We start from the raw sequence: 15,439 nt of genomic DNA on the forward strand, positions 1-15,439 counted from the left end.
CTTTATTAACACCCTATGATTATCTAAATCTTTTTAACCTTTTAATCATACTTATGAGTCTTTCATTATGATAAAACACTATCAAACTTCAACTCTATATAACATTTTTGATTAAAATAATTTTATAAACCTTTAAGCTGCGTACACTTTTTTATGTACCAGTACAAAAGCTCACGCTATGGGTGGGTGTGTAATACAACCACATTACTCTTTGGTTTAGCATTTTACGGATTTTACTCTCACTAAAATCAATACGATTCACTTGATATCAAGGTGACGTATTGATCCCGACCATCTTTGACCTTGTATTCAAAATCTGATAGGGTGTTCAACTTTCATAACCACATTTTCCTTGCAAATTTTTTTAAACAAGCGATGTGGGATAGTATGAACTTTCTTAGAGGGACAAAATTGTAATTTGCGAGGTGAGTTATGTATCAACACTTGTGTACCAAATGCAACAACTATTTTCCGAAGTGTCTTAGAATTTTATTGAAATTACAACTTTATCCACTCTATATGCTTTATGGTGTACTAGAAGGAACCCGTGCAGTGCGACGGAGTGAACAATTTCACTACAATAATAAAATTTAAATAATGTCATAAAAATAAATAAGATGAATATGTCAGTTATTAAGAGGTTAAACAACTGCTATATTGAATGGAAGAAGATGATGAGTCTTTATGTTAGAATGACGGAGGATTAAAGTTCAAACTTTCACTTTATAACCTACTACATTTTATCGTCTTTATATCTTGTGTCTTAGTATCTCGCATATTAAATTTCAAGCTATCACTTAATAACTCAGTAAACCATATCGTCTTAATAACTTGCATCTTAATATTATTTTCATATCAAGCAATGCCGGTTTTGGGCCAATGCAAGTCGGGCGACGGCATGAAACCCAAAATTTAAGAGGGCCCAAAGTTTAATATATATATACACACACACATATATGTATAGAGAGAGAGAGGCGAGTTAACGTACAATAGGGGTTAACGTACGATGCGTACGAGATTGTTTTCAACGTGCGAAATACAACATGCGAAATTGTTAAGGCATTTTGTAACATGCGATTTTGTTAAGGCATTTTGTAACATGCGATTTTGTTAAGGCATTTTCAACATGCGATTTCCTAAAGCATTTTTCAACATGCAAGTTTGTAAGGAATACAACATGCGAATTGTTAAGCCATTTTAAACATGCGAGTTTTTTTGTAACATAACGTGCGATTTGCCATCACGTATGCAGCGTACGTTAAGGCATTTTGTACAATACACTTTTTCTATAAAAGTAAATACACTAGTTTATATATATATATATATAATACACTAGTTTATATATATATATACATATATATATATATATATATATATATATATATATATATTTACTTTTATAGAAAAAGTGTATCGTACAATATGCCTTAATGTACGCTGCTTACGCGATAGCAAAATCGCACGTTATGTTTACAAAAAAATGAAAATCGCATGTTTCAAAGACATTGAAAATCGCATGTACATAGAAAAGGGAAATCGCATGTTCTAAAAAAATTCAAAATCGCATGTACATAAAAAAGTGAAATCGCATGTAAAAAAATGAAAGTCGTATGTTATAAACCAAATTTTGCATGTTGATACTAAATCCTGTACGCAACATACGTTAAGCCATTGTACCATAACCGGCCTCTACTTTTGTAAGCAAAAAACCCAAGTTTTAAACCTTTTATCCAAATCAAATTTGAAACTTGAAAGCCCAAAAGAAGATCTTATAATTGCCCAAATCAGATTTGAGCCCTAAAGCAGAAGTCCCCAAATCCCCATTTCGATTCCAATTCGACACCAGATTTGGCCCCCAAATCAAAGGCCTCACAATTTACTTGACTAAGTTAGTCTGAACACTTTGCTACATTATAATTGTATTGTTTATTTTATAACAATTAGTTAATTACCTTCGTATAGTGGTTTTTAGATATATGATTAATAAGTTTATATTATAAGGAGAGGGGCCAATTTTTTTTTTTTTTTTTTTTTTTTTTTTTTTTGTCTCAAACAGGGTCCAAAAGTTTTCTTATATCATTCTCGAGGAGACGGCCCTGATATCACGTCACATTGAAATTATCTTTTTGTCTCATTGAGTTAATATTTTAATATATTAGAGATATATAGATATAGATATATATAGATTTAGATTTTAGTCTCAGAAATTATGTTATTTTCTCTGCAACATACAACCACAAATGCACACTATACAATCTTTTGCTGCAATCACAACCACCAGCCATAACCAACTTGCAACTTCAACACCACCACTAAAATTATAACGAAGTAAATAACAAGTGAAAAAAGACATTTTTGTATAAACTAAAGTCCTTGGTAACGAATGATTTGGATTATGTCTTGTGTGAGATTGTCAGTTCGATTCCCGAACCCAACTGGGTTTTCGTCCCATCGTGTGTTACACCAAAGAGTTCCGCTCTTGTGATGGCACAACTAATGTCAAGTGTCAGCCAGCAGTATGGTTTCCCGGGGGAACGCCAAAACAAGCCAAAATTTGAAGCCAGCGTAGACCCGGTTAAAAGACATAGTCTGGCCAAAGTGGGACAATACAGGGATCTCCGATTTGAAAAATGTAGTAACATTATACATGAACTTCACCGTTAAAAAAAAAAAACTAAAGTCTTTATTATTAGAAATATATTATATATTTAGTAATTACCAAACATGCAGATACACTTTTCTGCAACTTTAACATTCAACCCTCCTACTTCATTATTTTATACTTTTAGCCACCTATTTTCCGCAGCCTTGCTATATTCCTAAACACTTAAAAAAAAAAAAAAAAAAAAAAAACCCATAACTTAGTTACAAGCATAATGTTTTCTGTACCCTTTTCTGCAACCTTCTTTATCACCCTAAAAACATTCTCTGTATCATCTGATTATCAAACTCTTTGATATTCTGTCATCTCTATCTCTATAAACCTGCTCTTGTTATCTTTGAAGAACACTATATAACTGTTGATATTTCCCCCCCTAATCCCGATGCAAACGGGCTGTCCGGAAGATTCAGTCCCTGGCTACTGCATGTTAACAAAACAAAAAAAAAACATTAATAGTAATGTTATATGTGACATCATATCGCGTGTAGATTCACGCATGCATGGCGTATAAAATGAAAATAAATTAAGGGTTTATGCGAGTAAACTTACCTTTCTTGCTCGTTGTATTCGGTATTAATCTGCCTAAATTTATCGTCACTGGCTGCACCGTTGCTTAAAGCATCAAGAAAATGGTTAAAGCGCTCAGTCGAATTGAAGTCGGTTTGTTGTGCATGAGTATTGCCTGTGAACATATAAACAAAAGGGAAATCTTTAGAGAATAAATACCAAATTAAACAAAATACTAGAAATTAAAAGATTGTTGTTAAAACTGTTTATATGCTCATCGAATGTTTGATGCAACGATAAGTTGCTTATCGAAACTATTTATCCGATCATTTGTAAATAACATAAGTTTTAAATCGGCAGTGTCAAGTTGCTTCTTCGAAACAACGTTCGAAAAGCAGTAACAAGATAAACAGTTTTAGTAAGCAATCTTTCCTTATGCAGTCACATAATAATATATTATATAATTCTCACTTGAGTGCAGCCCGAATTCGGAATCAAGACAGTGAGAGCCTTGGTACATAGGATGTTGATATGCGTAACCATGTTTCCTGAAAACATATTCAATAATTAGATAGATTTACCCGACCAAAAGAAATGATATCGAATACACCCATTCGAGATACTTGAAATTTCATATATACCAATTTCACTAGATAAAGATTATTATGACCATTATATACCAATTTGCATAATATCACACTTATATTACAGCCTTTTGCATTATTATGATTTTTTGTTGGATAAATATGATATTGTATCAAGTTTTAAGGCGGAAATAACAATCAAGCCAAAACGTAATCTTGAAGCATGTGACGTAAAAAAAGAGAAAACAATAATAATATATATGATTCGAAAAAAAAACGGCGAACAAATAATAAAATCCGTACCTATCATCAATCTTGCATTTTTCACGGTATGGTTTGACCAAAACGCGTGCACCACTAACAAAATGAGGATTTCCCTTGTTTAAGATATGCCTAACTGTATCCGCAAACACAAAAGTCACGAAACCAAACATTCGCTTTTGCTGACATGGAATTCTCACGTCACGAACTGGCCCGAATTTGCTGTTATTACAAAGATACAAATAAGAAAAAATTATAAATCATATGTTCATATCAAGTCAAGTATGCATGTAACTTGTAACATGAAACTAAGAATGTTCCTTACTTGAAATAATTATAAACGTCAAGCTCGGAAAAGGTACTTTCAGCTGGAAACGTCAAGTATATCTGTCTAGAACCCGCAACAATTCCACCATGTTCGTTTCGGTCTCCAATATGATCCATGCATTTCGCCATGTCATCAGCCAATACGACCGCGTGTTGCCCATGTGGCCTATTGACGCGATATCAACGAAAGGATTATAATACGTATTATCTGACTATTGCATTAGGATACAATGTAATATATAATGGTTGAAGGATTTACCTATCAATGAGACAGATGCTTTTAAGGCGAGCAAGAAGTTTGGTCAAACTATAACCGGCTTTCCCGTGTCTTTGACTTTCGGTCAAATAGCCTTCGGCTTGAAGTGTTTTACCGAACTTTTCATAATATATCATTGGTAAAGAAGCTATGGAAACAGGAAACCCTCTTCGTGATTTCAGTAGCTCGGTGAGTTCTAACTCGAGTTTCTCGAGAGACATGGGTGAAAAGACGTTATCGTCCTCGCTCAATTTAGAGTTAAAGATTTGCGAAAAGCTTTCGGGAGTAGGGTGTAAATACCTACAGTTGTTTCCATGTCTACAAAACCCTTTAATGAAGTAATGACAAACTTTAAAAGGAAATTCGGGTAAACTTGGTGACCTCCTATTGGCCCGAGGACCCAACGCCGGCTCAGGTGAATAGTAATGACCAGACGAAAAATCCGGGCTGTTAACGGGCTCCATTTGATCTTCTAACGACATGAAACGAAGGTGGTTGTGAAGGTGGTAATCTTCAGGATAAGAAGCCGGATAAACCATGGGAACAAAGTCAACGGGTTGACCATGGTGGTCACAACAACGGTTGGGAACTTGAATCGTCAATGGTGAATGACGGGTTGAAGGAGAGAACGGTGTGAAGTGAATCGGGCCAATTGGCATATCGGGGAGAGAGTTGACCTGAGGAGGTGAACTCGGTTGACCAACAGTTGTGTTCGAAGGTAATTTAAGGTGAGTTTTCGCTTTATTGATTAAAGCGTGTATTAAATTATCAGGCCCGAACGCTAATCTTATCATTTCGCGTTCACCATGATCTTGTAAAAGAAGGTACCCGATAATCTTGGAGACGTTTTCGGGTTCTATCTTTTGAACTCTATCGTATACAACTTTCGTAGATTCTGAGAAATCCATACTAGGTATAATTAACCTAATACATATATCAACAAAATACATATCATTATAAAGTGCATTAAATAAATCTAAAAAAAATAAATTGAAAGCTTGAAATTAAAATCTGTTGCCAAACACACCCTCTAAAGACATTGATTCCATGAGTTGAAAAGGAAACTGAAAGCACAGACATAATTATAAATTCATAATAACTTTATGAGCAAAAATGGTATGAACAAGATTCCATGATGAAAAGCATGATTGATAGAGCACCAGACATGAACAGTAGACCAGATATGTTTTACTACCTTAACTGGCAAAAAAACATATCTTATTTACAAATCCCATTTATAGATAAGGATTAATTAAAGAAAAAAAAACAAAAAAATTTATGCTGTCAACAACAAAACTAACTTGTGCTCTTTGATACCTTTTTACAAATAACTTGTGTGTGTGGATTTACAAGATCAAACAGCATAAAATCTCATATCTTCAACATAAAAAAAGTACAACACACCTCATAATTTAACATATATGAGTAAAGATTGAAAATTAAACTCCAATAATTTCTTAAGATATCACAAAATTTCAAAGCTTTTAGTTTGATACATTAATTTAACAGAAGGCATTATTGCCTAGTGGAGATGGATATGATCGGGTGGTTCTGCTGGTGGCACGATGATACTCCAGTGGTCCGTCAGTGATCCAAATTTGCCGTTCAAAAAAAAAAAAAAAAAAAAAAATTTAACAGAAGAACACATAAATACAGATTTAATCTTTACTTTTTATTCTTTTTTTTACAAACTCATGAGAAAATTTTGGGGAAAACCACATCATCAACACACAAAAAAATATTTTAATTTGCAAATAACACATGTCAAAATAAAAGCAATAAATTTGTAAAAAAGAAAAAGAAAATCCAATTTCAAGGAAAAAAAAAGATAACTACAAGAATTTGTAGAACAACTATGTTAAAGAACCAAAGATCCAAAATTGAAAAATACCCACCAAATTTAAGAGGCTGGTGAACAAGAACTGGTTGAGAAAACCCTCTTCATGGCCTCAAAAATCATCATCCATGATTGATGATTGACTGGACTACACCACTCTCTCTCTCTAAAAAAAAAACCAAGTATATTTTTCTTTTAAATTTCTTTGTTTCTCTCTCTATATGTATACATCTCTATCTTGCTTCTTGTTGTTCTGTTTGCTATTTTTTAATAAAAATTGTTTGTTTATATATTTATCCCAAAAGACTATGCCCTCAATTCTCCGCAAAAACGACACATTTATATTTTAAAAAAAATACAGAAAATGACAGCAAGGATGATGGCCTTTAAAGGGCGCCGATTGTCTTTAATTCAAAGCAACTCTCAACTCACTCATACAAAAAGATTAAAAAAAATAAAAAAAACCCAACAATATTCATACAGTAAATGCATATTATATAATTGATTGTAAACTATAAATAAAGACAATTAAAATAAGAATTGGGATACATTAAAAATGAAATCTTTGATATGGGTTTTGCTCATAAAAAAAGAAATTAAAAAAAAAACACCCCAAACAGTAAATGCATATAGAATTGATTGTAAACTGTAAAAATAATCAAAATAAGAATTGGGTTACCTTAAAAATGAAATCTTTAAAATGGGTTTTGCTCATAAATTGAAAAATAAAAAGAAACACCCAATAACAAGATTCAAACAGTAAATGCATATGCAAATGATTGTAAACTGTAAAGAAAATTAAAATAAGAATTGGGTTACCTTAAAAATGCAATCTTTGAAATGGGTTTTGCTCATAAATTGAATCTGGGTGGTGGTGATGATGATGATGATTGAATGTTGTAAATCGTGTGATATTGAAAAGTCAATTGGAGAGAGAGAGAGAGATAGAGAGGGATCAGGAGGAAGTTACAGTGTTTTGAATCTGCTACTGTGACTCTTTTACTGGTTAAACAACTTAAATGTAGGAGATAATAGAGGTGACAGTTTGACAGAAGAAATAAACTATTTTGGGCCTTATATTTATATTTATTTTTAGTTTAATTATTCAAAATTTGATTTTTTTTTTTATTTATTTTGGGTTCAAAAGTTTTAGATTTGGATATACTTTAGTTATGTTCGAATTTCAAACGCTTTAGTTCTAAGAGATAATTTTGACGTGGTGTTTTAGTTTATAGAGAGTGGGGTAAGCGGTTATTTAATTTGGATATGAGATGTATTTAATGTTTTTGTTTAGGTTAAACGGGTTTGGATCATTTATGGTTTAATTACATATGCACATTTAACTAAATGGTTGTGTTTGTGTGAACCCGTAGATTTATGGATTGACATGTTTAGCCGGTTTATGAATTTTTTTAATATGTTTTTTTTTTTTTTTGTGTGTGTGGAATGTCGATATTAACTATTTGGTTTTTTTTTTTTTTTTGGTGCCAATTCTTAAATTTAATATATTTTTATGGCATATGTTAATAATAATTGTTTGGCTGAATAAAAATAGTTTGTAAGTTTAGAATTGTAACTTTTTATAGTAAATGAGGTGTGTTCGTGTTAACCATGAATATATCTATTTTATTAAAGATGATGTGTGTGACACGATTTTTAGGTCCAGGTTTGTGTCATGTTCAACCCGTAAACACGACCAATTTAATGTTTTATGTATTATATATACAACAAATGTGAGTGACAGTAGCTAAGGGTGAGGGGAGTGGTTACTTATTCAGAATAGGTAAACTCCTCATTCACTCAATCAAACAGCGTCACGTCAATTTATCTATTTTGTTTACCTAATGCTCAAAAACGTTGGCGGTGGTTTACCTGTCTTGGATTAGGTGAACTATTATTTTTATTTTTTAAATTATGTGTTAAGATAAAGCAAATAAAACATCAAACTTGTAAATAAAAAAAATACATTACATTAAAATCTAACTTAAAAAAACATAGTATGAAAATTAGATTTTTTTTTCTTCCCTTCACCTTTGTTTGAGTCTTCCATTATAATTGTTTGACAAGAGTTGAAATGAGAATGGTGAAGAGATGTGTAAAAAAAATACGTTGAATATTTTGTTTAAATATGAAAATTAGATTTTTTTAATAAATTTAAACGGCTATATAGCCGTTACTCCACATCTCCCAACGGTCAAAAATGCTTCCCTTCATCGGTAAACCTTCACCGCATACATAACGTCACCGATCGGTAACCTCCATCGGCGGTAGTGTTACTGATCGATAAACACGTTTGCCGATGAAGTTTACCTCCCACTCCGCTCACCCTAAGGTCAAATCAAGGTACAATGATTTTTCTTTTGGTTTTTGTCTTGTGTGTAAATCAACTCCTTAACTTACCATTGACATTCATATCCCTCAGCTTTCTAAAAAATTTTGTCAACTCCTTAACTTTTTAAAAATTTTGTTTAGAAAGACGATTATGGTTAGATATAATACGTTTTCACTAGACGATATAAATTTGAGTTACTTTTCGACGTCACTACAACACATGTACCATTATTTAACTAAAAACACTATTTTCTTGCATGCTTATTTTTAAGTACGTTTTGGTATAAATCCAAGTTGGTTTACGTTTTGACGTAAAATTTTCTCAATTATGAATCAGGTCAACTATAATACACATCCATGCTTATTTTTATGTGCATTTTCAGTTGGTCTCGTTTTGACGTAAGTTTTGTTCAGAAACGTGTATCATACAAATATATGACGGTATAAATTTAAGTTATTTTAAGTTTCGGCGCCATTATGACTCCCGCGACTCAAAATACTAGTTGAAAATAAACGCAACTAGAATTAAGCACCCCTGCGTTGCGGCGGGGGCCTAAAACTATGCCAAATAACATCAATGCCACACCGCTGGTAGCGACTACTAACACTGAAGTTGCGGCATGTTAATGTGAAGAAATAAGACTGAAACATATAACGTATAAAAAATAACTATGTCGATTTAGGACTCACGCGTTGCGACAAACTCGTTAAATGGAAAAATAGACGTAGAAACGTTGAACCACACACGCACGTTGCGACGTATGAACTCGCAAAATTTAGAACGAAACGTAAAACGAAAACTTGCGAAAGATAAAAAGTATGGTGTACCAAAGTTGTAAATAAAAAGTTTTGAGTTAAATTACAAAAGATGAAAAGTTTTGGGTTAAAATTAAACAAATTAAACATGTTAAGATACAAAATATAAAAACTTTTGAGTTAAAAGTGAAAAATCACAATTTTTTTTTTTTTTTTTGAAAAACCCCTCATGCTGGGGTACAACAACACAATGTAACAATGTGTTGTTAATTTCTATTATGGAAATGTTTGTTTGGTTTTTGTATTCTCCAATTAAAACTAGTTTTGTATTAATATTTTACTCCACCTAAGATATGTAAAAATGATTGGGTATTTTCATCTTTAAAAATAGTAAATTTCTCCGTGCGTTGCATCGGAAGGTAAAGTAACTTGAACTTATATCATCTAATAAAAAAGGTATTATATTTAACCTGACTCGTTTCTGAACAAAAGTTACGTCAAAAGGTAGACCAAATAAACACGAAAACGTATTATATTTGACCCGACTTATTCGCGAAAGAAATTTACGTCGAAACATTAACCAACTTGAATTTATACGACACGTACATCAAAATTAGCACGTAAGAAAATTATGTTTTTTAGTTAAAGAATTGTATGGCGCGTTACAGCGGCGTTGAAACGTAAAGTAACTCGAATTTATATCGTCTAATGAAAACGAATTATAGTTTACCTGACTCGTTTCAAGAAAAAAATATATATATCAAAACGTAGATCAACTAAAAACATACATAAAAATAAGCACAAAAACGTATTATATCTGAGCCTATTTATTTCCAAAAAAATTACACCGAGACATAAATCAATTGGAATTTATATTGATACGTACGTGAAAAATTAGTAAAAATTATAAAGTCTTTATAAAATAAAGTAGTAGTAAATGTTAATACTATACGTAAAAAAGTAAAGGTAAAAAAGGGTAAAGGAAAAAGAAGATCAATTAAAGTTGCTAGTTATATATATAATGCGGGAAAATTAATAAATAGTACAATTAAAGTTATTGTAAAGGATTATTTTAATGATCAAATAATAAAAGTTTTCGGCTAATCATTTTTAGGTGATTAATAAGTCTTAAGTGGCTGATCATTGTATGTTGTACTATTATTATATAATTATTTAATAATAATATTTAACTCTTGATGATAAATTTCACGGCTATTTATAAAATCCTTAAATAATGAAAGCCTTTCATCTTTAAAGTTCTTTGAAATGAAATTTAAAAAAGAAATTGTAAAATCCTTAAATAGTGAAAGCCTTTCATCTTTAAAGTTCATTTTCGACCCCTCAGGGGCGAGACTTTGTTTTTAATAGATTAGGGTTTTATATTCAGAAAGGAATGACGGCGCAGTTTGTTGCTCTCTACCTGCTATCCTTATGTAATTTGCCCTGATGATTGAAACCTAGATTATAAATAATTAGACTTTGCAAAACAACCAATCATTTAATTAAAAAAATAATAATAATAACAATAACAATCTTTTTTCAATAATCTAACATGTTTTTATATGTTATTAACTTTATTATTTATCCCAACCGCATGCTACCTTTCTATATAGCCTTTTTAAGTTTTTAACATGTTGACCATGTTAATATAGTTTTGCCATCTAAATTGATTCCCACACCTCTCCACGAGCAATATGCATTTATGCCACTATCGTAATAGTCATGTGTGTGTATTTTTTTTAACGGCAAATTTTAGATTACTGACAGACTGTTGGAGTATCATCGTACCATCAGCGGAACTATCCGATCATATCTATCTTCATTAGGCATAATGCCTATACTCATGAAGAAACCCAGTAAATATGAAAAACAACCCTCTTGTGGGAATCGAACCCATGATCTATTGTTCCCAAAACCTTATCTCACCCCTAAAATGTCACTAGGCTATAAAGTCAAGGGCTCATGTGTGTGTATATAATACTCATCTTGTATAGTCATGTGTGTATATACATTAGAACACCATTTAAAGAGTCAAACATTTGCCGATGGCATTATTGCCTACTGACATCTTAAGGGTGAGATAAGGCTCAGGACCACTAGGTCCTGGGTTCGATTCCTACAAGGGGGTTTTCTTCAAATTTATTGGGTTTCCTCTTGAATTGGTATATAGACATTATAGCCTAGTGATGGTGGATATGATCGGATGGTTCCACTGGTTGCACGACGATACTTTAATGATCCATCAATGATCCAAATTTATCTTTAAAAAAAGGGTCATACATTCAAGAAATAACCATAACCAGTTTTTGTGCTCTCAAATCTACTTTCCTTTGTATGTTCAAATCCCATATAGGGGTAATAGGTGAATTTTATGAGTAGATATTAGAGGGTACGTGTTTGTCGTCTAAAAGAAATTAGATTTCACTTTTAGATAAAACGTGAGTCGTAAATTTCATTAAACCATGTCTTTTTTTAATTTGGCGTCAACTTTAATTTTCAAGATCTTTATTTTACCTCCTAAATTAATATTTGCTCTATAAAGAAAGGCTTTTAAATAATGTTTAAGCATTCCGAAAAGATATTAGTTTTCTATCAACGAAAGTGATTTCAATAATGTTTTTATGCTCCCTTCCCATCATAATAATCATAAGGTTTTGTCAAAGAGAACAAAGAATTTAGGGTTTAACATGGAACATACAAAAAAAAAAACATGACAAGAGTTATTTCCTTTCATGTAAGTTGCATTAGGCTATAGGATGTGGTCATGACTCTCATGATCATTATGACCCTCTATATCAGCGCCATATCATCAACTTCTAATCCATCATTCAAAACCACTACCATAAGGGTGTGGTCATGACTTAACCCACTATTATATTACTTTAATTCATTTTTGTGAAAAGGAAAGAAAATATTAAATAAGGAAAGGAGGCCCATGGTTGACATGGTTTAATCCATAGGAATCATGGTGGATGAGACAAGAGGGGTGGTGTAGCAATCCATTAATGATCCTACGTGTCAATTAATGACTAAATCATGCTCCTCACACCCTATAGCCTTAAGGTGGAGTGTAACCGAACAGTCTGGCTCATTTAACTTACGAGAGTTTGAGCTCTACTCGATTCAAGATCTATTTATAAAGCTTAGTAAATTGTGGTTTATTATTATGTAGTAAGTATAATAACAGCTTACTTATGTTACATCATTAGTTTTACCATTTGTTTATTCATCTATATAACATTAGGAGATAATGTAGATTTATCTCACCTTAGAATAATAGAACATCTTTGATGTTTCTATAAATTAATTTGTCAACTACTGACATAGGATTCTTAAAAAAATGTACTTTATATATTAATAAAGTTTAATTTATTATACCTTACTACTAAGGTCATCCGTAGTCATAAGCCCTTTTGTGGGCGTTATGCGACACGTGTCGGGCCACGTCACACAAAGGCTTTATGAGGCGTTATATCACTAGAGTCCATCGTCATAAAGCCCCTACCCATCATTACCTAATTATTAATATTCATTTTTATTAATTAACTAAAAAAACACTAACTATTTTTTGATTGCTCAAACTTTTGAAAATCCCCTCCATCACGTCGTTATGGAGATAGCGCTGCCCCCTTTTTTGCCTTATAAAGCCCACCGTCGTGGTGTGCTAAGCGCCATTGGGCACTATGGGCCAAAAATCCACCCATATAGCGTCCCACTACAGGTACCTAATCGTAGCATTGTATATGTAGGAACCGTTCGCGTAATTAAATAAAATAAAACAAAGTTAATTATCTTAATTACAATACAGAAACAAGAAAGTTAAAATTACAATACAAATTACAACTGGAATAAACCAAAATACAAGAATGGGGTAGAAGTAGATTGACTAAGGCACGTGTACAACACGCTTCCCTTAAAACAAATTCCGAGTCTCCCAAGAGTACTCGTTTTGTTTCCCAGGGTACAACAGCCGAAGCAGCAGTACTGCCGAAGTTCGCCTACAACCCGAAGGTTACCTTGAAGAGAGCAGGATGAAGATCAGTAGTAGAGAGAGAGTAGTTTGCATAAGCTGTTGTGTACAAGGGCGTAGCTTAAGAGGGGCCGGGAGGGGCGCCCGACCCCCCGAATTTTTCGCTCAGTAGTGTTATATATGTAGTTTTCGTATAGAAATTTTTGGGTATATACGTTTCGACCCCCGGTTCTATAGAAAATTTTGGGTATATACGTTTTCGACCCCCCCCCCCCCCGTTTTCATGGTCAAGCTTCGCCACTGGTTGTGTTGCTGGGTTTTCGTGGTGTATTCAGCAGCAAGGTATGGAGCTCTATATATACAGCTCCTGATATGAAACAACCAAAAAACGAATTAAATGAGAGGTTTAAATTGCATTAAACGTCTTCAATGCAATTTAATACGTCATTTAATTCTCAGTCATAACCGTTTGACTTGGCAGTTTCGTTGCTGAAGTGTAACTGCATTTCTATTGAATGTTGGAAGCTTCTGCGCGCGCGCGCAATAGACACTAGTGCGCGCGCAGGTCTGCACGCTCATGCGCGGTGCGTCCAACTGGCTCACTGCCATGCGCGCATGCGCCACCCTGACTTAGGACCATGCGCGCGTGTGCCACGTCACCTGTGAGCCTCTACGAGCACGCCACACAGTCGCGCCGTATTGGCTCACTCTGGTGCGCCGCGCACGCACAACAGGACCCATGTACCATGCGCAACCGTGCGCCTTCGTGCCACTTGTACTCGCGCGCGGACTGCCACGTCACGCGCGTCGAACCCGCACGCTACTTGGTCCTTGCAGCCCCTGTGATCAACCACGCGCACGTGGTCAAAAATACAAAGGCGGTTCTCAAGCGTGCGAAGTGCAAAGTGCGCCATCAAAGCGCCACATTGCGCCTCATCGCCCACGCCACGCGCGCGCGCGTGTGCGAGTGCGAGTTAGGGTTCTCCGCACCCTTCGCGAGGACACTAGTGTGTGCTTCCATGAAACAATAAGGATGGAGAGTTCCACCTTAAATACCCATTTAAGTTCCATCACTCCTCCGATGTGGGACAAGGTGCTACTTTCCCTTTTGTTTCAACATTCAATGTTTCAAACACCCAACTTTGAGCATCGATATCTCATTCATCTTAGCTCTGTTTTGGACGTGGTTTAGTTCGTTGCGAAGCTCTTCCAACATAGAACTCAAACCTACAAATAAATATGTAAAACCCGCTCATTTTGTTATATTTATTTCTAGTCCAAAATAGGAAAAAAACATTTTCCTATATTTGTGAAAAAATGCTATTTTCACCTATTTTTCCAACAATCTCCCACATGAAAAATGCTATTTTCATCAAATTTCCAACAATCCCCCACATGTATGGAAATGGATCTTTTCCTTACACTTTTCAACGATAAACTTCGACAGATGAGTATTGCAAGATAGGTAGGTTGTCACCTTTGAACCTTCTTTTGTGAAGCATACTTAGCTTACTAGCGGTTTGTAGACACGTTGTCCTTGAACATATCCCCATTTGTGTTAACGACAATACACTTCACACAATACTCTCCCTGGTTTGGCCAACTCCTCATTGTCGTGTCCTATTATGGTCCTGGAACACTAGCCTGGTTCTGCGAGAGCTCTAGTATTTGCGCACCCCACAAATCCATTTGAAGCGACCCCACTTCTCTCTAACATAGGTGATTCCTCTGAATCATTAAAAGCATCATGGTTATTTGATTTCCCGAAATCGTTAACCTTAATATGCTTAGCCTCACTTCAATGTCACTAATTGGAATGGACTAGGAAGTATATAACTCCCTTTTATGTTGTTTGGGGTACTCCCCTACAATGACTCCGTTTTCGTAATATGATTAAGTTGTCCTATTGAACTTAGATCTTGGGATCTCCAGTCAACTAAGTTAGGTT

The 15,439-nt window shown here is 34.0% G+C and overlaps 1 protein-coding gene across 3 annotated transcripts; it reads right to left on the reverse strand.

Annotated features, from left to right (window-relative positions):
• Positions 1–2,660: 2,660 nt before the first annotated feature.
• LOC110889614 (zinc finger CCCH domain-containing protein 18) lies at positions 2,661–7,391 on the reverse strand. Of its 3 annotated transcripts, none has more exons than XM_022137178.2 (7): positions 7,254–7,391; positions 4,601–5,521; positions 4,340–4,507; positions 4,057–4,236; positions 3,641–3,717; positions 3,212–3,344; positions 2,661–3,082 (listed from the first exon to the last, which is right to left on the reverse strand). In XM_022137178.2, the coding sequence occupies exons 2-7, from the start codon at positions 5,503–5,505 to the stop codon at positions 3,010–3,012; spliced, it is 1,536 nt and encodes a 511-aa protein (XP_021992870.1). In that variant the 5' UTR covers positions 5,506–5,521; positions 7,254–7,391; the 3' UTR covers positions 2,661–3,009. The 3 variants fall into 3 exon arrangements, with proteins under 3 accessions (XP_021992870.1, XP_021992869.1, XP_035835494.1); XM_022137177.2 differs by lacking the exon at positions 7,254–7,391 and adding an exon at positions 6,493–6,674; XM_035979601.1 differs by lacking the exon at positions 7,254–7,391 and adding an exon at positions 5,625–6,405.
• Positions 7,392–15,439: the final 8,048 nt, after the last annotated feature.

The sequence above is a fragment of the Helianthus annuus genome, chromosome 11 (genome assembly GCF_002127325.2).
Source record: "Helianthus annuus cultivar XRQ/B chromosome 11, HanXRQr2.0-SUNRISE, whole genome shotgun sequence".
Taxonomy (NCBI): Eukaryota; Viridiplantae; Streptophyta; class Magnoliopsida; order Asterales; family Asteraceae; genus Helianthus; species Helianthus annuus.

Coding starts and splice junctions, on each gene's coding strand:
- LOC110889614 (XM_035979601.1), bottom strand. CDS start 5,677: ATGTCTGTGCTTTCAGTTTCCTTTTCAACTCATGGAATCAATGTCTTT. Junction 4,237..4,339: donor GACGTTTATAATTATTTCAA/GTAAGGAACATT, acceptor TTGTAATAACAG/CAAATTCGGGCCAGTTCGTG. Junction 3,083..3,211: donor GAATACAACGAGCAAGAAAG/GTAAGTTTACTC, acceptor GTTAACATGCAG/TAGCCAGGGACTGAATCTTC.